This window comes from Drosophila navojoa, chromosome 4 (assembly GCF_054131105.1).
Source record: "Drosophila navojoa isolate 15081-1374.11 chromosome 4, UAZ_NAV_1.0, whole genome shotgun sequence".
In the NCBI taxonomy this organism is placed as follows: domain Eukaryota; kingdom Metazoa; phylum Arthropoda; class Insecta; order Diptera; family Drosophilidae; genus Drosophila; species Drosophila navojoa.
This window is the reverse complement of record NC_142892.1, coordinates 3,642,409-3,663,814: the sequence shown is the minus strand read 5'-3', so window position 1 is coordinate 3,663,814 and position 21,406 is coordinate 3,642,409. Positions and strand designations below refer to the sequence as shown.

At 36.7% G+C, this 21,406-nt stretch overlaps 2 protein-coding genes across 14 annotated transcripts in view; one reads left to right on the top strand and one right to left on the bottom strand.

Annotated features, from left to right (window-relative positions):
- The window catches only part of Src64B (Tyrosine-protein kinase Src64B), a 34,834-nt gene extending 23,950 nt beyond the window's left edge, over positions 1–10,884 (top strand). For both annotated transcript variants that reach the window (XM_030384451.2, XM_089260160.1), the window contains 5 exons: positions 5,473–6,379; positions 8,541–8,763; positions 8,834–9,087; positions 9,156–9,463; positions 9,531–10,884. In XM_030384451.2, the coding sequence (XP_030240311.1) occupies positions 6,106–6,379; positions 8,541–8,763; positions 8,834–9,087; positions 9,156–9,463; positions 9,531–10,145 (1,674 nt within the window). In that variant the 5' untranslated portion in view covers positions 5,473–6,105 and the 3' untranslated portion in view covers positions 10,146–10,884. The remainder of the gene's footprint in view (positions 1–5,472; positions 6,380–8,540; positions 8,764–8,833; positions 9,088–9,155; positions 9,464–9,530) is intronic.
- Positions 10,885–13,860: 2,976 nt separating this feature from the next.
- LOC108650099 (band 7 protein AGAP004871) overlaps positions 13,861–21,406 on the bottom strand; it is a 42,540-nt gene continuing 34,994 nt past the window's right edge. For all 12 annotated transcript variants that reach the window (XM_089260161.1, XM_089260164.1, XM_089260163.1 and 9 more), the window contains 4 exons: positions 18,822–19,025; positions 17,307–17,362; positions 15,943–16,123; positions 13,861–15,758 (listed from right to left, as the gene is read on the bottom strand). In XM_089260161.1, the coding sequence (XP_089116287.1) occupies positions 15,450–15,758; positions 15,943–16,123; positions 17,307–17,362; positions 18,822–19,025 (750 nt within the window). In that variant the 3' untranslated portion in view covers positions 13,861–15,449. The remainder of the gene's footprint in view (positions 15,759–15,942; positions 16,124–17,306; positions 17,363–18,821; positions 19,026–21,406) is intronic.

The window sequence follows — 21,406 nt, the reverse complement described above, 5'->3', positions numbered from 1 at the left end:
ATGAGGGTGTGGGCGTGTGTGGGCGTATCTATGCGTTCTGGTTTTTGTCAGGCTGTCATCAGGAAATGACGGCATTACGGCATTTACAGTTAATGCCTTTATGTCCTCGAGGATTGGCGCACGCTGTCAAGCCGCAGCCCCATTTCATTTCATATACATTTTTGCATTTTATTTGATTTTATTAGATGTGGCTCCATCAGAGACGATTGCTTGCCTCTCTCTCTCTCTTTCTCTCTCTCTCTCTCTCTCTCTCTCTCTCTCTCTCTCTCTCTCTCTCTCTGTATTGGCAGAAAGTAGTTTTGTGACACGCAAAGTGAAAATTTGTATGCTAAATAGCCAGCTTTATTTGATTCGCAAAGTGAGAAAATGTGAACGAGAAAGAATCCGACTAGAGGTTTGGCTCTCTGATTAAGCTATGTGGGTCAATTGGGCGGCTGTGTGAAGGGTTAACAGAAGGGTTTATTTGCTTACATATTTCTGTTCTCTTTTATTTTCGTGCCTTTCAATTGTTCGCTTCATTTGCTTTATTCTCTTTGGTTTCTTACTTTTTGCTATGACTCTTTTGAGCCATAAATCTCTTTTGATATATCATTCATTACTTCCCTGTTTTTGCTGTTCCCTTAACTATTCTGATTTCTCTGTTTTTCCCATTTCTCTATCTCTATTTCTCTGTCTTTTTTTTTCAACGTTTCTTCACTGCAAGAGCTAAATTTTCGCCCTTCTATGCGATTCTCATCAATTTAAGTGCTGCTTTAATATTATGTTCGCAAATAATCCTGATGTTTTAATGTCTTGGACCTTAACTGCATAGAATTATATATCTTGTATTGCCCTAAATGCCGGTAAAGAGATTTTCGCACTTGAAGCTCATTTCTTTAGATTGTGGCTTTGTCTGTCATAATTCAATTGTAAATGGTAATTTACTTAAATTTTGATTATGTCAAAAACTTTATGCGGCGTCAGCTTGATTGTTGGTCCCATGATATTCAATTCTTGTAACCACCATAGTGGTCGTAGAGAACATGAACAATGGAACGAACGCATCGTAATATTAATTTCATGTCAGGCAGTTGCGTTGCCGCCTTTCAGGCGCACTCATAGCCGCAATTTCCAATTAAGTATTCATTTCGTTTTGTCAACTTGAACTGTGGCAAATGCAACAACGCCTGCAATACCAACAACAACGACAACAACAATTGAGAGACATCAAAACAAGCTAGAAATTTACAATTTCATGTCATATGCCAAACACACACAGAGGCTCCTCTCTCTCCCTCTCTCTGTGTCCCTCTGCATCTCCCTATCGTCCTATCTTGGCCACCCACAAAGTATGTCGCTGTCAGCATTTGGATAACGGCAACTGCCACGCCCACACACCACAACACATAGTTGCCCATCACATCCCATAGTTGCGAATGAAATATTCATATTTTCAGCTTCAACTTTGACCTCTCGAATTTCAAATTTGAAATGGTTTGTCATTTTCCTTTTTCATTTATCATTTTTGTGTTTTTTTTTTGTCGATGTCATGCGCCATGTTAAAACGCCACCTGTCGGGCAGTAGCTGGACAGGTCAGTGTGTGTGTGTGTGTGTGTACCAATTACTATCGAGGTGTTGCATGAAATATGCGAACCACAAAAAGAAAAACAGGCAAAAATTATAAAAGGCCGTAGCTCAATCAAAATGAAAACAGCGCGAAAATCGGATGGAAAAATTTACAAATTTTGTATTGATGGAAGTTGCAATTCCCTTAGCAAATGTATAGTACATATAATATTTGATATGTTTCTATGTAGTGTTGTTCACAATCGACATATTCGCTGGCGAGGGAAAAGAGTAAACTAGCAGTAAATATAGTTTTATTAAGGTATAATCTACAATCGAATTATAGCTATAATCTTTTCTTTTCAGTAATTTGCCAAGATCTTTTTATGTCTAAGTTTGAACTTTGTTTTGTATCAAATAAGATAAATCTTAATAATTTCTTAATATATATTCTTGCATAGATCCATAGTTTTATCCATTGTCAAAAGCCAAGCGATTATAATAATCTCTTTTAAATAAAAGGCTTTAGCCTTATAAGCAACTATTGTGTCTAATGTATTGACAGCTGCTTTCATTGGCTAATAGACATAATTAATTGAAAGCTTTCGTGTTCCATGAAGACAAATAGTAGTTGAATTATAGCTAAATCCGTGCTAAAGCGTGTAAACAATAAACTAAGCCAATAATCCAGCATATGCTTAGTTTGTATTAACAAAAGGGAGAGACAGAGAGAGATAGAGAGAGAAACTTGAAGAAATTTTAATTCTATATAAAATTTCGTTTTATTTATTTATTATTTATTTATTTCTTACTTATTTTTTTTATTTATGTTTTACTTATTTTTTTATTTATTTGTTTTTTACTTGTTTTTATTTATTTAATTTTATTTATTTATTTTTTACTTATTTTTATTAATTTATTTTTATTTATTTATTTTTTAATTTATTTATTAATTTATTTTTATTTATTTATTTTTATTTATTTATTTATTTTTACTTTTTTATATTAATTTTTTTAATTATTTTTTATTTATTTATTATTTATTTATTATTTATTTATTTATTTATTATTTATTTATTTATTTATTATTTTTTTTATATTTTTTATTTATATATATTTTTTTTTATTTAATAAGAATCATTCTTTTATTAAATTACTAATTTTATTATAAGCACATTTTACACAATCATTAATTGTTTTGTATTATTGTAAAACTAATGTATAAAATATTATAATTTACATTAGTCCCGATTGAGTATTCTAGAAAAGCTCTCAATCATCACCCAATCATACCCCCTGTAAGTCTCTACAAATATAAATATATATATATATATTTTTTTTTTTATAAATATGCGTGAAAATACTGTGCACAAAGTGAATTCACTTTACATGTGTACACATTTACATATATGTATGTATGTATACACGCACAGATACATATACAGCCATATCGATTTGCCATTTAACATGTTTCGACATGTTAAGCGGACTTGCGTCCTTCTCTCGCATTTGCACCGTGTGCAGGTGATAAAAATAATTTGTTAAACATTTTGTAGCTAAACCAAATGCAGCAATTCGTTGGCATTATAGAGACAGACGCCACATAGAAACATTGTGCGTGTGTATGTGTGTTGTGCCTTGGTTTTTATTGCCCCTTGTTGACGCTGCTGTTGACCCCTGGCAAACGCCTTTGTTGCCGCAGACTCCGACGCTGCGGTTCATGAACTCTGTCGCCGAAATGAAAAGTTTGACTTTTATGCGCGGCGAGCAAAGTTTGCTTTTTTTTTGTTTTCTTTCTTTTTTATTGTATTTGTTGGTTTTCATTTTTAAAGCTCACAACGCATGGCTCCAGACGTTGGCATTGGCCGAGCACAATTGCGTCGCTGCGAGCGTTGCAAAAGGATTTCACAAGTCGTATTTGAGTTTCGACGAATTTCCATTTCAGAGATAACAATTTTTATTGCGCTTTTGTAGCCGATGGCTATCGCTGACTCTGTGTGCCTTATAAGCATATAGCTGTCCTTTATTCTTTGTCTTTTCTCTCTCTTTCTCTCTCTCTCTCTCTCTCTGTGTCTCTTTAAGGTCGCTTTAAATAATTGACAGCAATAGATAAGTTGAGCTAATGCCAGGATATTAGTTAAGTCCGCAAATGCAACTGGCCAACTGTCGTGCACAATTTCACAGCAGCTGCGCACACACAGCAGACACACACACACAAACGCACACGCACACTCGCACTGATGTAGGCTCACTTAAATATATCCTGCCAACAAATGCGCAACAATAACAATTTAATATTTGGGCCAAGTGCTGCAACCATTTGTGCAACAATGCAGCAGCAGCTTGTGCTCAACTGTGGTTGCAACCACAGCCTTGGCCTCACACACACAAACACACACACACACAAATAGAGGGCGAGTGTGAGGCACACGCATACTAGACCATAATTATCCAATTGAACAATAAACAGATGCCCGCCAGGCCTTCAGTCAATAGACAATGTGTGCAGTCCCTGCATTTCAGCTGCCAGCCCAGACAGGCAGACAGAGAGACAGACAGACAGCCCAGCTTGGCAGGCAGTCAGCCAGACAATTGTTGTGCCCTCTTTTTGAGGACTGCTTGAAAGAGGGCGTGCTAATACTGTGCACAAATGTGCAATTTAGTATAAAGGACAATGTAAACACTTTAGAGCTGACAATAATATCCATTTGGATTGATTATACGACTAAATAGATAAGTTTTATACAAATCTTAAATATATTTTATAATCATATGCTGATAATACAAGAAATTGTATATGCGAAGCCGAAGGTAGTGGGGCTACTGCCTGTGTTTAATTTTAGTGTTAGTTAACGTCTAATAAATATATAAATATATTTACGTATTTGTGTGTACGAAATGCTGGCGATTCTGATGCTTTTCCATTAGTGCTTTTATACTTCACTTGCTCTCAATCAATCACGCTCTCTCTTCTCCTTTCAAATGCCAATGGAATGCTCGCTCTAGTCTTTCTGCTAGCGCCTCAGATCCGGCTCCTTTTATAGCGATCGATTGCATCACAGTCGATCGAGGCGAGTCTCTCGCTATCGAGCCTCATTTGAAGATTTCTCTTGAGCAGCTGTCTTGGGTTGTTCTCTTCACTCTTATTGCTCATAGAAATAAAACATTCACTCTAATGCTACTTAGCAGTCCTTCACACTAATGTAAAGCAAATAATTTTGACATTATATATGATAAATTATATATGTGATAAATTATATATGTTAAAGATAAATCTCATATAAATGTTATCAGAGAGCACCTCTTAATGGAACTTGCTTGCAGTGCTTAGATTCAGGTACAGAAAAAGAGCAGCTGCTGTACTCTCTCTATGTCTCTCTCTCTCTCTCTCTCTCTCTCTCTCTCTCTCTCTCTCTCTCTCTCTCTCTCTCTCTCACTATCTCGCTCTTAGCTAGCTCTATTGCTAACAGGGTAGCTGCTAGTCGTATTCTCACAATATATATTTATTGCTATTGCCAGTTAAAGTTGCTGCTGTTGCTGCTGCTGCTGCTGCTCCTGCTCCTGCTGCTGTTGCTGTTGCTGTTGCTGCTGTTGCTGTTGCTGCTGCTGCTGCTGCTGACAACAGCAACTGTCACTAGGGCTATGGTCAACCTGCAGCAGCTGCCAACTGAAGTGAAATGATGTGCCAAAAACGTTTATCTAAGGAGCAGCAGGAGGTGGTAGTGAGGCAGCATTGTGTTTTCTCTGTTTCGTCTAGGCATGGGTCAACGACACTGCCTCTGCCTCTCTCACTCTCTCTCTCACTCTCTCGCTCTCTCTCTTTTTCTGTGTGCTTGTGTGTGTGTGCGTACTTTTAATGAATATTTATATGAGCTTTAACTAATTTACTTCGTTTTATTTTTGCTGTTTTCCGTTTGCTTTTGCAGGTGCAGGCAGCTTGAACAATGTGCAGACAGTTGCTGGCTAAACACGCTGGCAGGACAACAGATGCAAGGATAATCAACAGCAGCAACAGCAAGGCTAAGCTCTAACAACAACAGCAACAACAACAACAAACATTGGCAACAGCAACAACTTTTTATAATGCATTTTTGAAAGCAAAGGAAAAAAAAAAAAAAAAACAATTAAGGCAATGCCCTCCATGAAACTTTTAATGCAAGCAGCTTAAGAGGCAGCATACACTAACACTCACACATATACACACACTTGCACAGCTACACACACATACACGCAAACAAACACACACACAACTTGACTGATAGCTTAAAAATACTAAGAACAACTACAAAAAAAAGAAAAAAAAAAAAAAAAAAAAAAAAAAAAAACAGCTGCAGCAGCGGAACAAAAACAAACCAAAACAATAAAAAAGCATAAAAAACAAACACTTTTAAATATTATAATTAAGTAAAGCACTAGCAAAAAACACATAATATGCCAAATATGCAAAGCCGCTGCAGCTGCTGCTAAACACCAGCTAAATACAACAACTCGAGGCAAACAAGCAGCAGCAGCAACAACAACAAGCAACAGCAACAACAACACTACTTGACAGCTGCAACATGGGCAACAAATGCTGCAGCAAACGTCAGGATCAGGAATTGGCCTTGGCCTATCCCACGGGCGGCTATAAGAAATCCGACTACACCTTCGGCCAGACGCACATCAACAACAGCAGCGGCGGTGGCCCCGGCGGCGGAGTGGTGGCCGCCCTCGGACAGAAGCACAACAATGGCGGCTCACTGGACTCGCGCTATACGCCGGATCCGAATCGCGGACCACTGAAGATCGGCGCCAAGGGCGGCGTTGACATCATACGAACGCGCACCACGCCAAGTAAGTGAAGTTTGCAATTGATGAATGCGATATTAATGCGAGGGTAGATCAATGAATTGACCAGCATACAAAATATGTTAATATGTTTTTCTTTAAATTTCAATCAAATTTGTAATCAAAACGATATTAAGCTTTATATTTATAATTTAATTTAATTATATGCGAGAGTCGACAGAAGAATTTAATAGCAGATTGTATAGAAATATAAGTAGTAAATACTTAAAGCTAAATTATATGATAACTCAAAATGGCAAGGGGATCAGTATTTTTATTCGACACGGTATTTCAAGTCATCGAGAGTTAATGAGAACGAATTTCTTTCAAGGGGATCGAATTTCGATCGATTTAGTGGGGTATGAATTATCAAGACACGACTGTATATAAACATTTAGGCATATGTATTCTTATATATTTACAATATTTTAGTTTTTGGTAACTCCACAAATTACCCTCGTTTCTACTCATTCTTAAATATCAGCGAATGCCAAGCTCATCTATAGAAAAACTTGGAAAGCAGATGTAAATTACATTTAGATAATACGCACAAATCAAGTATGAGCTCAACTCTACGAGGGCTGTATGAAAAAATTAAGCTACAAGATTTCCAACTTTTCCTATACATATTTGATTTCAGTTCAACTTTATATGAGTATTGGAATTTATTCAGATTTTTTATTATTTATTAGTATTTGAATTTATTCAGATTTTTTTTTACGAACTTTCAACATATCTTTAATATTTAAACGATTGATCTTCGTGGCATATACCACATCTGATTGCCAAATAAAAGAGGTTTATATATACATAAATAAAATCATTTGCTCCCAAGGTGCTCAAGAGCTTACCCCAGGTGCTGCCTTGTTGACTCTCGCTTTTAATTAGCTTTTTGTGTTGGCTCTGTTTTTTTTTTCGACTTTGCCAATTTCAACTTTGCTCTCTGGGGAGTCGAGGGTTACGGCAGGTCTTTCGCATATTTGCATGGCTTATGTGACAGCTTGAATTAACCTTGACCAGCTGCTGCCAGTGTGTGTGTGTGTGTGTGTGTTTTGGCCCGGTTAATGTGCCTGTGTCACTATTACTGTTACTGTTTCTATTGCGTTTGTTTGAGCTGACTGCGACACTGCGAATTGCATAATTAGAGCTCAGTCCACACTTGACGCTAGCGAAAGTTATTTGAATATATAAAGAGTCGCAGCCTATGTGTAATGTGGTCTATAGAGGTAGTTAGACAACACGAAAGGTTAAGGTTGAGGGGCATATAGAGTAGATCTTAGAATGCCAGAGGGAGCAAGTGGGGAGAATAGAAAGAAATTTTGTTCTTCTCCTTGAGAACTTTTGAATCTAATTGAGATTGAGGAAGTAGATATAAAGATATATATATATATATGTGTAGAAAGAAGGAGTATATGTATAAATATAGTATCCTTAGAATGTATATATAACATTTGACTAAAGTTTTTGTTTTGGTTCTTTATGTTCTTTGCTTCATTCCATCATTATTATTGTTGCCTTTGCAACGTCTCCTCAGGGAAACAGTTTTCCATTTCCACCTTTTTTTTGGCTCTTCAGCAATGACTGCGTTTAATTATCGCTTGATTTAACGCTACATTGCGTGTCTTTGTGATTTCGATTTTAGTTCACGTAAAGCCGCTTAGGTCTTGTAAACCCGTCAAATGCTTTGACAAAAGCTGAAAGCTTCAAACGAGATTTACGCGTCAGCACTTGTGTGCGACAAATGCAGGGCAAGGCAACAGCAACAACAACAACAACTATAGATAAACAAATGCAAAAACATGCCAAGTTGTCCGTGTGGACTAAATCAATTAGTCAAATGGCAAATGCAGTGCCAAAAATGCGGCTTAAAATGAAATAGAATTTGTGGCTTGGCATTTGCCAACAACAACGACAACAACTTTTGAGGCCACCCTCGCTGATATATCGTATATCGACAGGCTGCAGCAGAGACTCATTAACTTCCAATTAGATGCTAACTAGATATTTAAAAAAAGAAAATGTTTGTTGCCAATTTGTCGCACATAAATTGCAATTTCTGCCTCGCCGCAGCGCAAATCAAATTTGCAACCAGACGAAAGTTATATCTCTCTCGCTCACACACCGACCCTTACTCACTCTCTCGCTCTTTTTTTCGCTCCCTCTTTAGCTGCCGGTGTGCCTGGCGGTCTGCCCAAGCGTCGCGTCGTCGTCGCCCTCTACGATTATAAATCGCGCGATGAATCTGACTTGAGCTTCACCAAAGGCGACCGCATGGAGGTTGTCGATGACACCGAATCGGATTGGTGGCGCGTCGTCAATCTGAGCACACGTCAACAGGGTCTCATACCGCTCAACTTTGTGGCCGAGGAGCGCAGCGTCAACAGCGAAGAGTGAGCATCCCACCCCATAGCTGTATATCAATATAAATTTGGATATATTCATAACTCTCTCCATTTTCAGCTGGTTCTTTGAGAACGTGCTGCGCAAGGAGGCGGACAAGCTGCTGCTGGCCGAGGAGAATCCGCGCGGCACCTTTCTCGTACGCCCCTCCGAGCACAATCCGAACGGCTATTCGCTGTCGGTGAAGGACTGGGAGGACGGACGCGGCTATCATGTGAAACACTATCGCATTAAGCCGCTGGACAATGGCGGCTTCTACATAGCCACAAATCAAACTTTTGCCTCGCTCCAAGCGCTTGTCATGGCCTACAGCAGTGAGTAGATAAAGTGTTTAAACCAACACGAGTTAAAATCATACAAATGGTGTTTTTGTTTTTTACAGAAAACGCTTTGGGTCTGTGCCACATTTTGTCGCGTCCCTGCCCGAAGCCACAGCCACAGATGTGGGATCTGGGACCGGAGCTGCGCGACAAATACGAAATACCACGCTCGGAGATCCAGCTGATACGCAAGCTGGGCCGCGGCAACTTTGGCGAAGTCTTCTATGGCAAGTGGCGCAACAGCATCGATGTGGCCGTTAAAACTCTGCGCGAGGGCACAATGTCCACAGCTGCATTCCTGCAGGAGGCGGCCATAATGAAAAAGTTTCGACACAATCGACTGGTGGCACTCTATGCCGTCTGCTCACAGGTTAACTAAATGCTCCTTAAATCTAATTCAACTCCAATGTCTCTAATCTCGCCTTCTCATTTGTCAGGAGGAGCCCATTTATATTGTGCAGGAGTACATGTCGAATGGCAGCCTGTTGGACTTTCTGCGCGAGGGCGAGGGTCGCTATTTGCATTTCGAGGATCTCATCTATATTGCCACCCAGGTGGCCAGCGGCATGGAGTATCTGGAGTCCAAGCTGCTCATCCATCGCGATCTGGCGGCGCGCAATGTGCTCATCGGCGAGAATAATGTGGCGAAGATTTGTGATTTTGGCTTGGCGCGCGTCATAGCCGACGATGAATACTGCCCCAAGCAGGGCTCACGATTCCCCGTCAAATGGACAGCGCCCGAGGCGATTATCTATGGCAAGTTCAGCATCAAATCGGACGTCTGGTCGTACGGCATATTGTTGATGGAGCTGTTCACGTACGGACAGGTGCCCTATCCGGGCATGCACAGTAGAGAGGTGATTGAGAATATTGAACGCGGTTTCCGTATGCCAAAGCCAACAGCACACTATTTCCCCGATAATATCTATCATCTGTTGCTGCAATGCTGGGACGCGGTGCCCGAGAAGCGGCCAACGTTTGAGTTCTTGAATCATTATTTCGAATCGTTTTCGGTAACATCCGAGGTGCCGTATCGAGAGGTGCAGGATTAAGCAGCAACAGTCACATCACACACACACCCACACCCACACATCTATAAATATATATATATTAAACGTTATTCATATATATATATATAACGTAAAACACATTTATACATATTTACTATAATTCTTAAGACTTTTAAAAACAATGGCAAGGCATTAACAACAACTGCAACACGTATAAAATTATTCTATATATATGTATATGTATATGTGTATAAGCGTATATATGTATGTATATATATGCAAATGAAATATTTTATATTTTACACGCGAAAGAAAACTATTTTATAATTTATATACCTACTTGTATGTACTATTGAATTAGCAAGTATTTAACTAGTTTTGTAAGCTAACCAAAAAGAAAAAATAAATAAAATAAACTGAGAAGAAGATAAAGAAACCCCCAAACCTAACAAAAATATATGGCAAAAACCAATTTTAAAAACTTTTCTAATTCAAATTTACAAAAAGCAAAAAAGGAAAGAAAGAAAAAGAAAACAAATTTCTGTGCTTCGTTTCTACTCAAAAATTATTTAATGCTGAACTAATTTAGTTTTTCCTCTTGATATGTAAAACTTGAAGTATTATTTAACACAATCAATTAAAATAATGAACAAGAAAAGAAACATTGTAGTTGATATAGTTAATTTATAATGTTGGCATTTAACTTGATATAGCGAGTCCGACCAGCTACTTCCAAGTATCATCATTTATTTTTTAAATGCTGAGGCTAAAAAAATACAAATTAATGTATACAAAAATTTACGAAAATTTGAAATTTAAATTTAAATATTTTTGTTGTTGTTTTTGTTTTTAATATTAAGTTGATGCCAAAATTATGAGAAACTTTCTTTTGTATACTTAAGCACTGTCCAAAAAAAATATATATACACCTAAATATATATATATTTAGATCTATCCATCTATATATATATATTTTTATAGCCTTATAGCTCACATTTAGTTCCTCTCCTCTATATGTTTGTGCTCTAAACAAAAACGAAACCAAGTCAAAAAGCCATATAAACTGAAGTCTCCAGGGTTTCAAATGGATAAATGATATATATATATAGCTATATCACATATGATCAATCAGAACTCTTATCACAATTACTATATATAAACAATCACACACACACACACATCTATCTATATATTATATATATAATTTATTGCTTTCAATTATTATTTTTGTTATAGTTTTTAAGTTCTTAATGTTTCAATTTATGTGTTTTGTAGCATAAAACCAAAGTTTAGCATTTCGTAATATAAAAAGAAGAAGAGAAATAAGTATATATGTACATCTATATATGTATATGTAAAGAACAAAAACATTTATGCATTTCACACACACACACACATAGAGTATTCTCTAAGGCAGCTTGAATTAATCATTGTATGAAACTGCATTCAACGTAAATTTAACTTTAAATATATTTGTTATAATTAAAAAATATAAAAACGAAAAGAAAATGATAAGCAACAGTGAAATTGTTTAGCGTAGTTGATGAATTTTTTGTATATATATATATATATAAATATATATTTACTTGACATAATGTGTAGCAATAAATGAAATTGAATTGAATTAATATAAATATAATAATAATAATAAATGAAAAACAAATATAGCAACAAATAAACAATAAGCAACAACAACAACTAACGGTTCAGGTGGCAGCAGCAGCAACAACAACAACAGCAACAACAATTTTTATACAATCAAATGGATAGATTTCTAAAATTTTCCACTCTAACGCCTTTTTTAGTGGGTGTGCCGCCAATAGCCGTCCCGTTTGTTGCTCAAGCAAAAGTAAAAATCATTGAAAAAAGGAAAAACTAAACACTGTCATATGTTTAATTATAGACATTATAAAAAAATAAAATAAAATAAATAAACAGAGATATTTGCATAAAACTTACAAAAAACAAAAACTCGAGTATGGAACTCTGCTATAATAATGCAAACTGAATTTAGCTGGTGTATAACGAAAAATGCATTCGAATAAATCAATAAATGAACAAAATATGTAATAAAACAATTATATTATCTCTTTTTCTCTTTCTTAGAAGCATGAATGTCGTAATTTTTGCGATTCCATATACTTACGATCTAAACGAGCTGCGGTTTGTGGCTCTGCTAATTGAATTTAAATATTTGGTTCAAGTCTCAGCTAAATGCAAGGCTGGCATCTAATTATTTCTGCTGTAAAATGTACTGTATTTAAAGCAAACTACTATGTTATGTGCTCTTTCATAACTTTTTTATTTAAATTAAATTAATTTAAAATTTAAATTACAGCGCATATATTGTATTATACATTCTTCAATATCGTAACACCTTTACGATTTGAAGTGTAATGGCTGCCCAAAATGCTGAATTGAATTATCGGTTTGTGTCTTAGCTAACGTTCTTTAAAATCCTTTTGTAACGTACCAAGGCATTTTGTTGTTCGTTTACCACTTTGATTCCTTCGGATCTATCTCGCTCTTTCCTGTTGGAATGTGGAAATCACGATCTCCATTATAAATTAGTTGGAATTCGTCCGCCTTTGGCTGCTGTCGCGTCGTCGGAGCAGCCGCATATTTTTCCGCGTAATAATATTCTCTTGAAATATTCTGAAGGCTATTTTTTTTTTATGTGTTAGTGCGAGTGCTAGTGCTTGTTTTAATTAACCCATTTGTATATTAAAAATAAAAGAGCTCTACGCGCATGTTGGCCTGGCATGTTGGAAGAAGAAAATGGTTCGTTTTAATAGCTGCTGCAGTAAGTCAATATAAGTAAAGATATGTATATATATATTTATATTGCTGCATATTATATTTATTCCTTCTTAAATACTATTCTATATGTTAGCCTGCAATTTTATTAAAAACGCAGTTTTTCAGCTTTGTTATAGTCTTCTTTTTCCTTCTGTTTCCCTTGTTCCTTGCTTGTCAGATCGCCATCTTTTCTGTGAGTGACAATTTGTATGTGGCCTGCAGAGAGGGAAAGAGACAGATAGTGTGAGCAAATGTGCAAGTTATATGAGAGCAGCGGCTTCCATATTTGTCCGTTTCTTTTTGAGTATCGTAAATTGCACTTAACATGATTGGAAGCTGCTGCACGCAGATTGGAAGTGCGTATATGTAACATTTCTCTTAAAGTGCAGGCATAACATTTTTTATGCTCTTAAAAGTAATTTACGAAATCTTTGCTGCCAAAAAAAAAAATAATAATAAGTAGAATTAAAACGAGTTTGATTTTTGTGTTTTTCGCTTTTTTGTATGCCAAAAAAGTTGCTTTATTTTTGTTATTGTACGTTTCTCATTTGAATATAGGTATATATACATATGTGTATATATATATATATATGTTTAAGTAATAATGAAATCGTTTCGTTTTTAAAAATTGTTCAAAGGCAAAAATGTACATAATTAATATATATATATACTCGTATGTTTTATGTAATTGATTATTGTTTTATATATATATAGAATTCATTTGCTAATTGTTTAATGAAGTGCGCGAAAAAGTAAACTCTGAGTGTGTGTGAAAGGCTAATGAACTGCTAATGCATTTCTAATGCAACGATCTGAATTGGAATGAAGACTAAGCAAATGTATTCTAAGCAATTGTAATTTGAATTTGAATTTGAATTTCGATTTGGATAAACCCTACTATAATAACTATATCGACGTAACTGGCCAACGTATGATTAGAATGTTTGAATGCTTGCACTATTTGTATATATATATATATGTAATATACATATGTATATATTCGTATTGTATGTTCTATTAAGTTCTAAAAAACAGTTCTGTTTTGGTTTATCGATTTGTGAATATTGTATGTACAATAAATTCGTATTACATTTATTTATTGTATATGAGAACGTTCTTTGTTTTGTATTGGCTTTTCTTTGGGTCTATATATGTATGTAGTATATATTCATATACATATACCGTACTTCTAAGGCAGCTGTTGAAAGCGAATTCCGTTCAACTGGCTGCTGACTGACCAATCAGATGAACTCTGTAAACAAGTATAGATTTGTATATACATATATGCCAGTGGATCGATTATATATTTATATATGTAGTATTCCTTGTCTCTATGGCCATATAGTTACATAATCTTAGTTTTCCTTTCGATCTGCTGCGCTAACGAGCTAACGAGCTGTACAAATTGTTCTATCACAATTGGCACACACACAGCTATAGAGCAATTTGTAAATGCAATACGAGTATGTATACTATATATATATATATATATATATCAGAAATTTACCTATTGCATTCATTTTATTAACATCGCTTATCATCTAGACATTTACAAAAACACAAAAACTTCACTAATACATAGATGTGCCTCGAAAACTATTCAAAAACTTCTGTCAAAAACAACTAGATTTGACGAAAATTCAAAACCAAACCAACCATTTTTGAGTATATCAAAATGTATTAGTATCGGATTACTAATCCATTTTAATATTCTCAAAACTGGTTGGTTTTAGAATTTTCACTAGCTTTTCTCCTGACATTTTTTTTGGGGCAATTAGGTATTGTACCTAGATCTGTTATATATGTATATCATTATATACGCATGCATACGAATCGCACTTCTTGGTGTCTAGAACTAAATTGGTTTTTTTTTTTTTTGTAATTTTTGATTCTATACAGAATCTTTGTATGCAGTACTTTTGTGTTGTCTGTGTGTGTGTGTGTGTGTGTGGAATGCGCTGCACTTAACACAGGGTGTACATATTCGAATGTAATGCTGCAAACATTCTGTTAAGGCTATGTTAATTAACATGGCAGTGGCGCACCTTACAAGTTTTACTACACTTTCGATACTCGTTCATGATGTGAATATTTATCTTGATCTAGAATAGGTTTGTCTATGATAATATATGTTTAGTTTATATAAGGTATGCACCTGGGGGCATGGCAAATCGGTTAAGAAAATATCTTTCAAGTGTTTTTACTACATCTCATATTCTCTAAAATCTTTTCAGTTTGCTTGACTTTGTTCTCTTATGTTTCATTTAAGTCTGTTTGTCATATTTTCTACTCTACCAATTGTCTTTAGGCATTGTGGTCCACGCCCTCTGAGGCATACCTTATCTGAACTTTGCCACATCTCTCTCTAAATTCGACTCTATTCTGGTATTTTCTATATCTCATTTCAACTCTAATTTCATCATGAACGAGCATCATGCAGTCGGCTACAACCAACTGCGGTTTTCTCTTTTAGATTCTTTCTGTTTTCACGCAGCGCATTCGAAATTCGGCCAAGCCGAAACTTTAATTATGTCTCGCCATTCTCATTTACATAGCTGATGAAATTTGCTGCGTTTGGTATTGCTGCTGTTGTTGTTGCTGTTGCGGCTGTTGTTGCTGCGGCGGCGGCGACATCAGTTGCTGCTGTGGCTGCTGCTGCTGCTGCATCGGCTGGGCGTACTGTTGCTGCTGCATGATTGCCTGATGCTGTTGCGCCTGCTGCTGCTGGGCAGCAACTGCTGCAGCCGCATTCTGTTGCGTGGTGGCCTCCGAAGTTTTCAGGAAATATGTTATCAAATCGATGGGCAGCGGGAATACAATCGTTGAGTTCTTCTCCGCGGATATGGTATTGAGAGTCTGCAGCAATAAAAAAATATATATTTAAGCCACATAAAAACAAAAATAAAATAAATACAAAGAAAATTAATGCATGTTCATGTCGAAAATTTCCACAGACTTTGCTGTTATATATGAGCTTATATCTATGTATATATTAATATAAAAATATGCGTATATGTGCATATTTGTTGACCACGCCTACCTGCAGATAGCGCAGCTGCAGCGCTGCCGGCGAATCGCCAATCACCTCGGATGCCTCACGCAGCGCTCTCGATGCTTTCTGCTCGCCCTCGGCGGCAATTACTTTGGCCCGTGCCTCACGTGCTGCCTCAGCCTCGGCGGCCATGGCTCGCTGCAACTGGACGGGCAAACGCACATCCTTGCTGTGGTTCGGCCAGGAGAGAAGAAGAGTTTACTATTAGCCATGTTGCAAGCACTTTGCCCAGCCGGGCAGCGTGCTCGTGTTAGCTGTAAACTAGAAAACAATGCCAAACAAATTCCCCGAACTGCAAAGTTTCAATGCCGTTGGAGCTCTCAGTTGAGTGGGTCGAACACTAAAGGTCATTAGGATGCTTGTACGTTGCTTGGCCCCGCATCTGTGTGATTGATGTGAGACGAAATGTTGACGAGCAATGGAAATTTGATGCGCACTCTATGAAGGGAGTCTTGTGTGAAGAAAATGGCGTGGAAATTTCACATGGTTTTCGTTTTGATGAACTGCGCAACAAATACTTGGAATATATTGAAGCCGCAACAAAAGCATCTAAATTTATCCATTTCCCGGAAATATTTGCTCACAACATATTTCAACTTCAGGACCAACAAAAAAAGGGCTCAACAAATTGAGTTCTTATATACATGTGAGCCTCGTACAGCCTTAAGGGCATATCAACTTTGTCTATGAGAGCATAGGCTGTTCTTCCTCTATCCACAACATTTTGGCCATCAAATGTTGACCATATTTTATTGGACATGACAACAAAAATTTATCGGCTGATTAATTTCATAAAAATATTTCTTGCGGATGCGTAAAGCTGACATCGAAGACTGTCATAAAAAAAATTGTAACAGAATTTTCATAGCGGGACACACAAAGGAAGAAAAAAAAAAAGAGAACACGGGCCAATGGCCAGCAGCAACAACAAAGAATACTTGACGTTGTTTTGGCCATTGCAGCTGCTAAAACATGACCACAAAATGTTGTTGTTGTTGTTGTTGTTGCTGTTGCTGCTAGCCATTTTGTTGGTCATGTGTTTGACAAGCTGTCAGCTGGCCAGACCTTGAAGCCTGGAACAGCGGCCGCATCCACTTGTCCCACAGCGCGCTTAATAATAAATTATGACAGCCGACAAAGGCCAATACACACGCCTACACTGTAATAAAAAGAAATATACAGAAAGAGAGAGAGAGAGCGAGAGAGAGAGAGAGAGGGAGCAGGCACGCAACCCAACCTACATATTTGACATAGAAACCTGTGTAAAGGGTGTGTGCGACTGTTTGGGTGTGTATGTGTGTGTGTGAGTGTGTTTGTGTGTGTGTGTGTGACAGAAAAGTTGCACTACTTACATTTCAACACGTTCAACTTTGATGCCCCAAGCATCGGTCGCTTCGTCTAGCTGAACCTGTTTATGATTTGGGCCACATAGCATAGCCAGGTGTGTGTACATATGTGTGTGTGTGTGTCGAAATTGTAATATGTGTTTGAGTGTGTGTGTGTTTGAAAATAGCAGTAGAAAAACACATTAGTTTTTGTTTACACACACGTTTTTTCTTCTTCTTCTTCTTCATGCTGTTAACTGTGATGCTTTTCACATTTTTCTTTCTGTCGCTCGTATTTGGGGAGTTTTGTTTTACTTGTTTTTTTTTTTTTGGTTTTGCTTCTTTTTGTTTGCACATTGTTTTTGTGGGTCGTTGCAGCATCCTTGAAACCGTTAAACTGAATGGAAGTAAAGAAAACTGCAGCACTTGCGGCTGGCACAAGCGAAGCGTTTGCCAACTTGGCCAACTGGCCCGACTTGGCATTCTAGCCATGTTCGACGTGAGTTTCCAGCCTGATTTTGAACTATTTTTCATATGGCCGTAAAACGGCAAAATAAATAAATAAGAAGCAGCTAAAATTGGAGTCGTGGCTGCAAAGCATCTAGCTAAAAGCTAGAAACTCATGGATTTTGGGTTAAACTGCCGCAGCAACTGTCGAGATATGCTGCAGTGAGGCAACACTGAGCGAAAATTGGGGGAGCTTCAGCTGCTGAGGAAAACTAAAGAGTATGAAATAAATTTATTTTTAAATATTTTTAAATCTGTCATTAAAATTATCCCGAATAAATAGAGAATTTTATTAATAAAAATTATACAAAAATAAATTAAAATAAAATTTAAATTAAAATAAATATTCCTAAATAAAGAGAGAATTTTATTAATACAAATTATACAAAAATAAATTAAAATAAAATTTATGAAATTCAAAAATAAATTAAAATAAAATTTATGAAATTCAAAAATAAATTAAAATAAAATTTCTGAAATTCAAAAATAAATTAAAATAAAATTTTCGAAAAATTAGTTCAAATAAAATGTTTATATATTTTTTGCTGTTAGCACAAATTAAAAAAAAAAATCAATTTGCTATAATATAATTATAATAATTATAACATATAATTTGTCTAAAAAAGTTCAAGCTACTTGCTCTTAATTTTGTTAAGTGTAGAGCGCAATTTTGGATTTGCTGAACATTTCTGGCCAGGCTTATGACGGCGAATTTCGTGCCTGTCTTTTATTTATATTTTTTGGCAGCTGCTGCAAAACTTGCAATTAGCAATTAATATTTAGTATTCAGTTTGCGTGCAGAACTCTTAAAGTCGCTGAATAATTAGCAGCAGTCGGCAGTCAGCCAGCATGCTTTGTGGCATCTGTTGGGCGGGGGGCGCGGGGGTCGAAGAGTTGGCACAGTGCACATAAGTCAATTACGTGCAAAAAGACAGGAGCCATAAAGGACTTGGGCAGCCTTGCTTGCAACAATTGTGTGCCGGTCGTTGTATGCGTGTATGCGTGTGTCTGTGTATGTGTGTGTGTGGTACTCACCTGCATGGTGCCGGAAATCGTCATACGCTCGCTGAGTATCTCATGCAAATGCCGAGTTCCCATTGTGTTTCGTAGAGTAGTCTGTGCCAGTAGTCTGGTCGAATGGTGAGCATTCTCCACGTTCGCTATAGAGACGGTCGCATTTGATACGCGATAGTAAACCACTGCATCCACCGAAACCGTAACGCTATCCTTTGTGAGAACCTACAAGATGCAGTGGATTTTTTTTTTTTTTTTTGTTTTGTTCTATGTTTTCTTTGCTATTTGTTTTATATTGTTTTGGTATTTTTTTTTGCTTGCTTGCTTGCTAGTTCGTCTCTATTTGCGTGCTGCTTGCGTTTTTCTTATTATTATTATTATTTTTTGTTGTTGTTGCTCTATTGTTGCATTGCTTTTTTGTTTGCTTGTTATTCTTTTATTTGGATTATGCATATTATTGTTGGCCAGTGTCCGTGTGTACGTGTGTGTGTGTGTGTGTGCACTGATAAGCTGCATATAAGCTAAAGTTTTCATGTTTTTATACCCTTGCTGTGAGCTCTTAACAATGGAGTACATAAATTGGATAAATTCGAGTTGGTTTATGAAAAAAGGTTTAAGTTTTCTAAAGGATCAGCTGCTCTAAGAATCGCTTAGCATATAGCAAGGGTAAATCTTTTAGAAACGATTTGTTGTGAATCAACTATAACGCATTTCCAACTCCAACTTCATTCGCAAGAGTATCCAAACGGCGGCCAGGCCGTAGATAAAAGTTGCTACTCACTTTTGCAGCTGTATCTGTGCTTGGCTCGTATCTTGCATCTATATATGAATAATTTAGTGGCTGCTGCTGCAGCTGCACTTTTGCTTAGAATAGCATAATGCACACGAAATGCACTTGCTTTCGAGCGTCTTCAACTGGCGCTTGGACATGGACGTGATTGTGGTATTTTCCTTATTAGAGCTAAGTGCAGAGTGCAAGCTTTGACGCCAAACAGAGAGGGACAGAGACAGATAGAGAGAGTGTGAGAGAGACGCTATACAATATGGTCTACAGACAAACGAAAATCGTGGCTTTTATTTTGATTATTGCTTGTGTGTGTGAGTGTGTGTGTGTGTGTTTATATGCTATACATAAAGCCATTTTTCATTGTCCTTTTTTTTTTCTCTTAGCTGCTTATGTCAAGCGCTTCACATACAAGATACAAGTTGCTTAGTTTGTTGTTTGTTTTTGTTTGTATTTATTTGCTTTATTTTTATATTGCTTTGTGATATGAGCTCGATAGCGATACGTGGAGCAAACTCAAGAGCTTTGACGTTACAGTGTATAATATATTGGTATGTTTATTGCACAAAAATTGATATATACATATATATTGATATATGCATATAGTCTAAATATAGTACAGAATTATATACAACAACAAAAGAGTATGAATTAAAATGATTGCAAATGAAGAGGCAGACAAAACGACGAAATCAACTCAAATGTACAAGAAAAAAACATTAGGTTGTTAGCATGTTTATAAATAAGTTATAGGCTAGAGAGGGAGCGAAAGAGAGAGAGAGAGAGAGAGAGAGAGGAAGAGAGAGGGGTGGTAGCAAATAGATAGAGATAGCGATATATGTTTTCTTTTGTACATGTTTTTTCTTTTCTTTGGTTCCTGCTCCTTACTTACTCGCGTCTTCTATCTTCTCTTTACTTACTTGCAACCTTCTATCTCACTCGTCCGTTATCGGAATTCTCGTATTTTGTTGACCTGCCCCATAGGCAAGAGCTGAGCGCTTATACCCCAAAAACTCGAAACTCAAACAGTTTGAGAAAGCCCATCAAAACTATTTGCACCAAAAGCAAAAGTTTTCTTCGCCTTCTTCTTCTTCTTCTTCTTGATTTTTTGCACTCACACAAGTTGAGATTTTTACGAGCTGGCTACATTTCGGGGCGGTTACAGTTTGGCATTATGGGGGACGGGTGGGCGTGGCGTGTCGTGTCTAGACCGCTTTTTATAGCACACTCTGGGCCGGGTGTCAATGTTGTTTAGCATCGTTCGATGGCTGCTGCTCAAGTATTTTTATGCGCTTGCCACCCAAACGCAAAAAACAAGGAAAAACATTTTGATTTTTCCATATTTGCATAAAAATCAACTGAAAATCAATTGAAGATGAGTGAAGTCTTTTTCACTCACTTAATTGAATTGAATGCGCTCAACTGTGCGTATACTTAATTATAATGAAATGACCCGGATGTAGGCGAATGCTTTGCGTATACTTAATTCTAGTTAGCTTTCTCACTTGACCCGCTTAGAGACTGGGCTAAACAAATAGAAAAAAACTCTAAAATTTTAGCCATTTGCAGTTTTATTCAACTTTATCTCGGTTAACTGTTTGGGCCAACAACTTTTTGGCCACTCACTTGACTTATTTATCGTTCGCTTAGGTTCTTAAATAGGAGTGTTGAGAAATGCTAAAATTTATTCTGCACAGTCTGTCTATGTAGTTTGCTCTAAATCAATTTTTGTCGAGAACAAAGGCTTGCAGTTCGAACAATAGACGTAAGATGGTGTGCTAGTGTGTGTGTGTGTGTGTGTGTGGGTGGAATAAATTGGCTG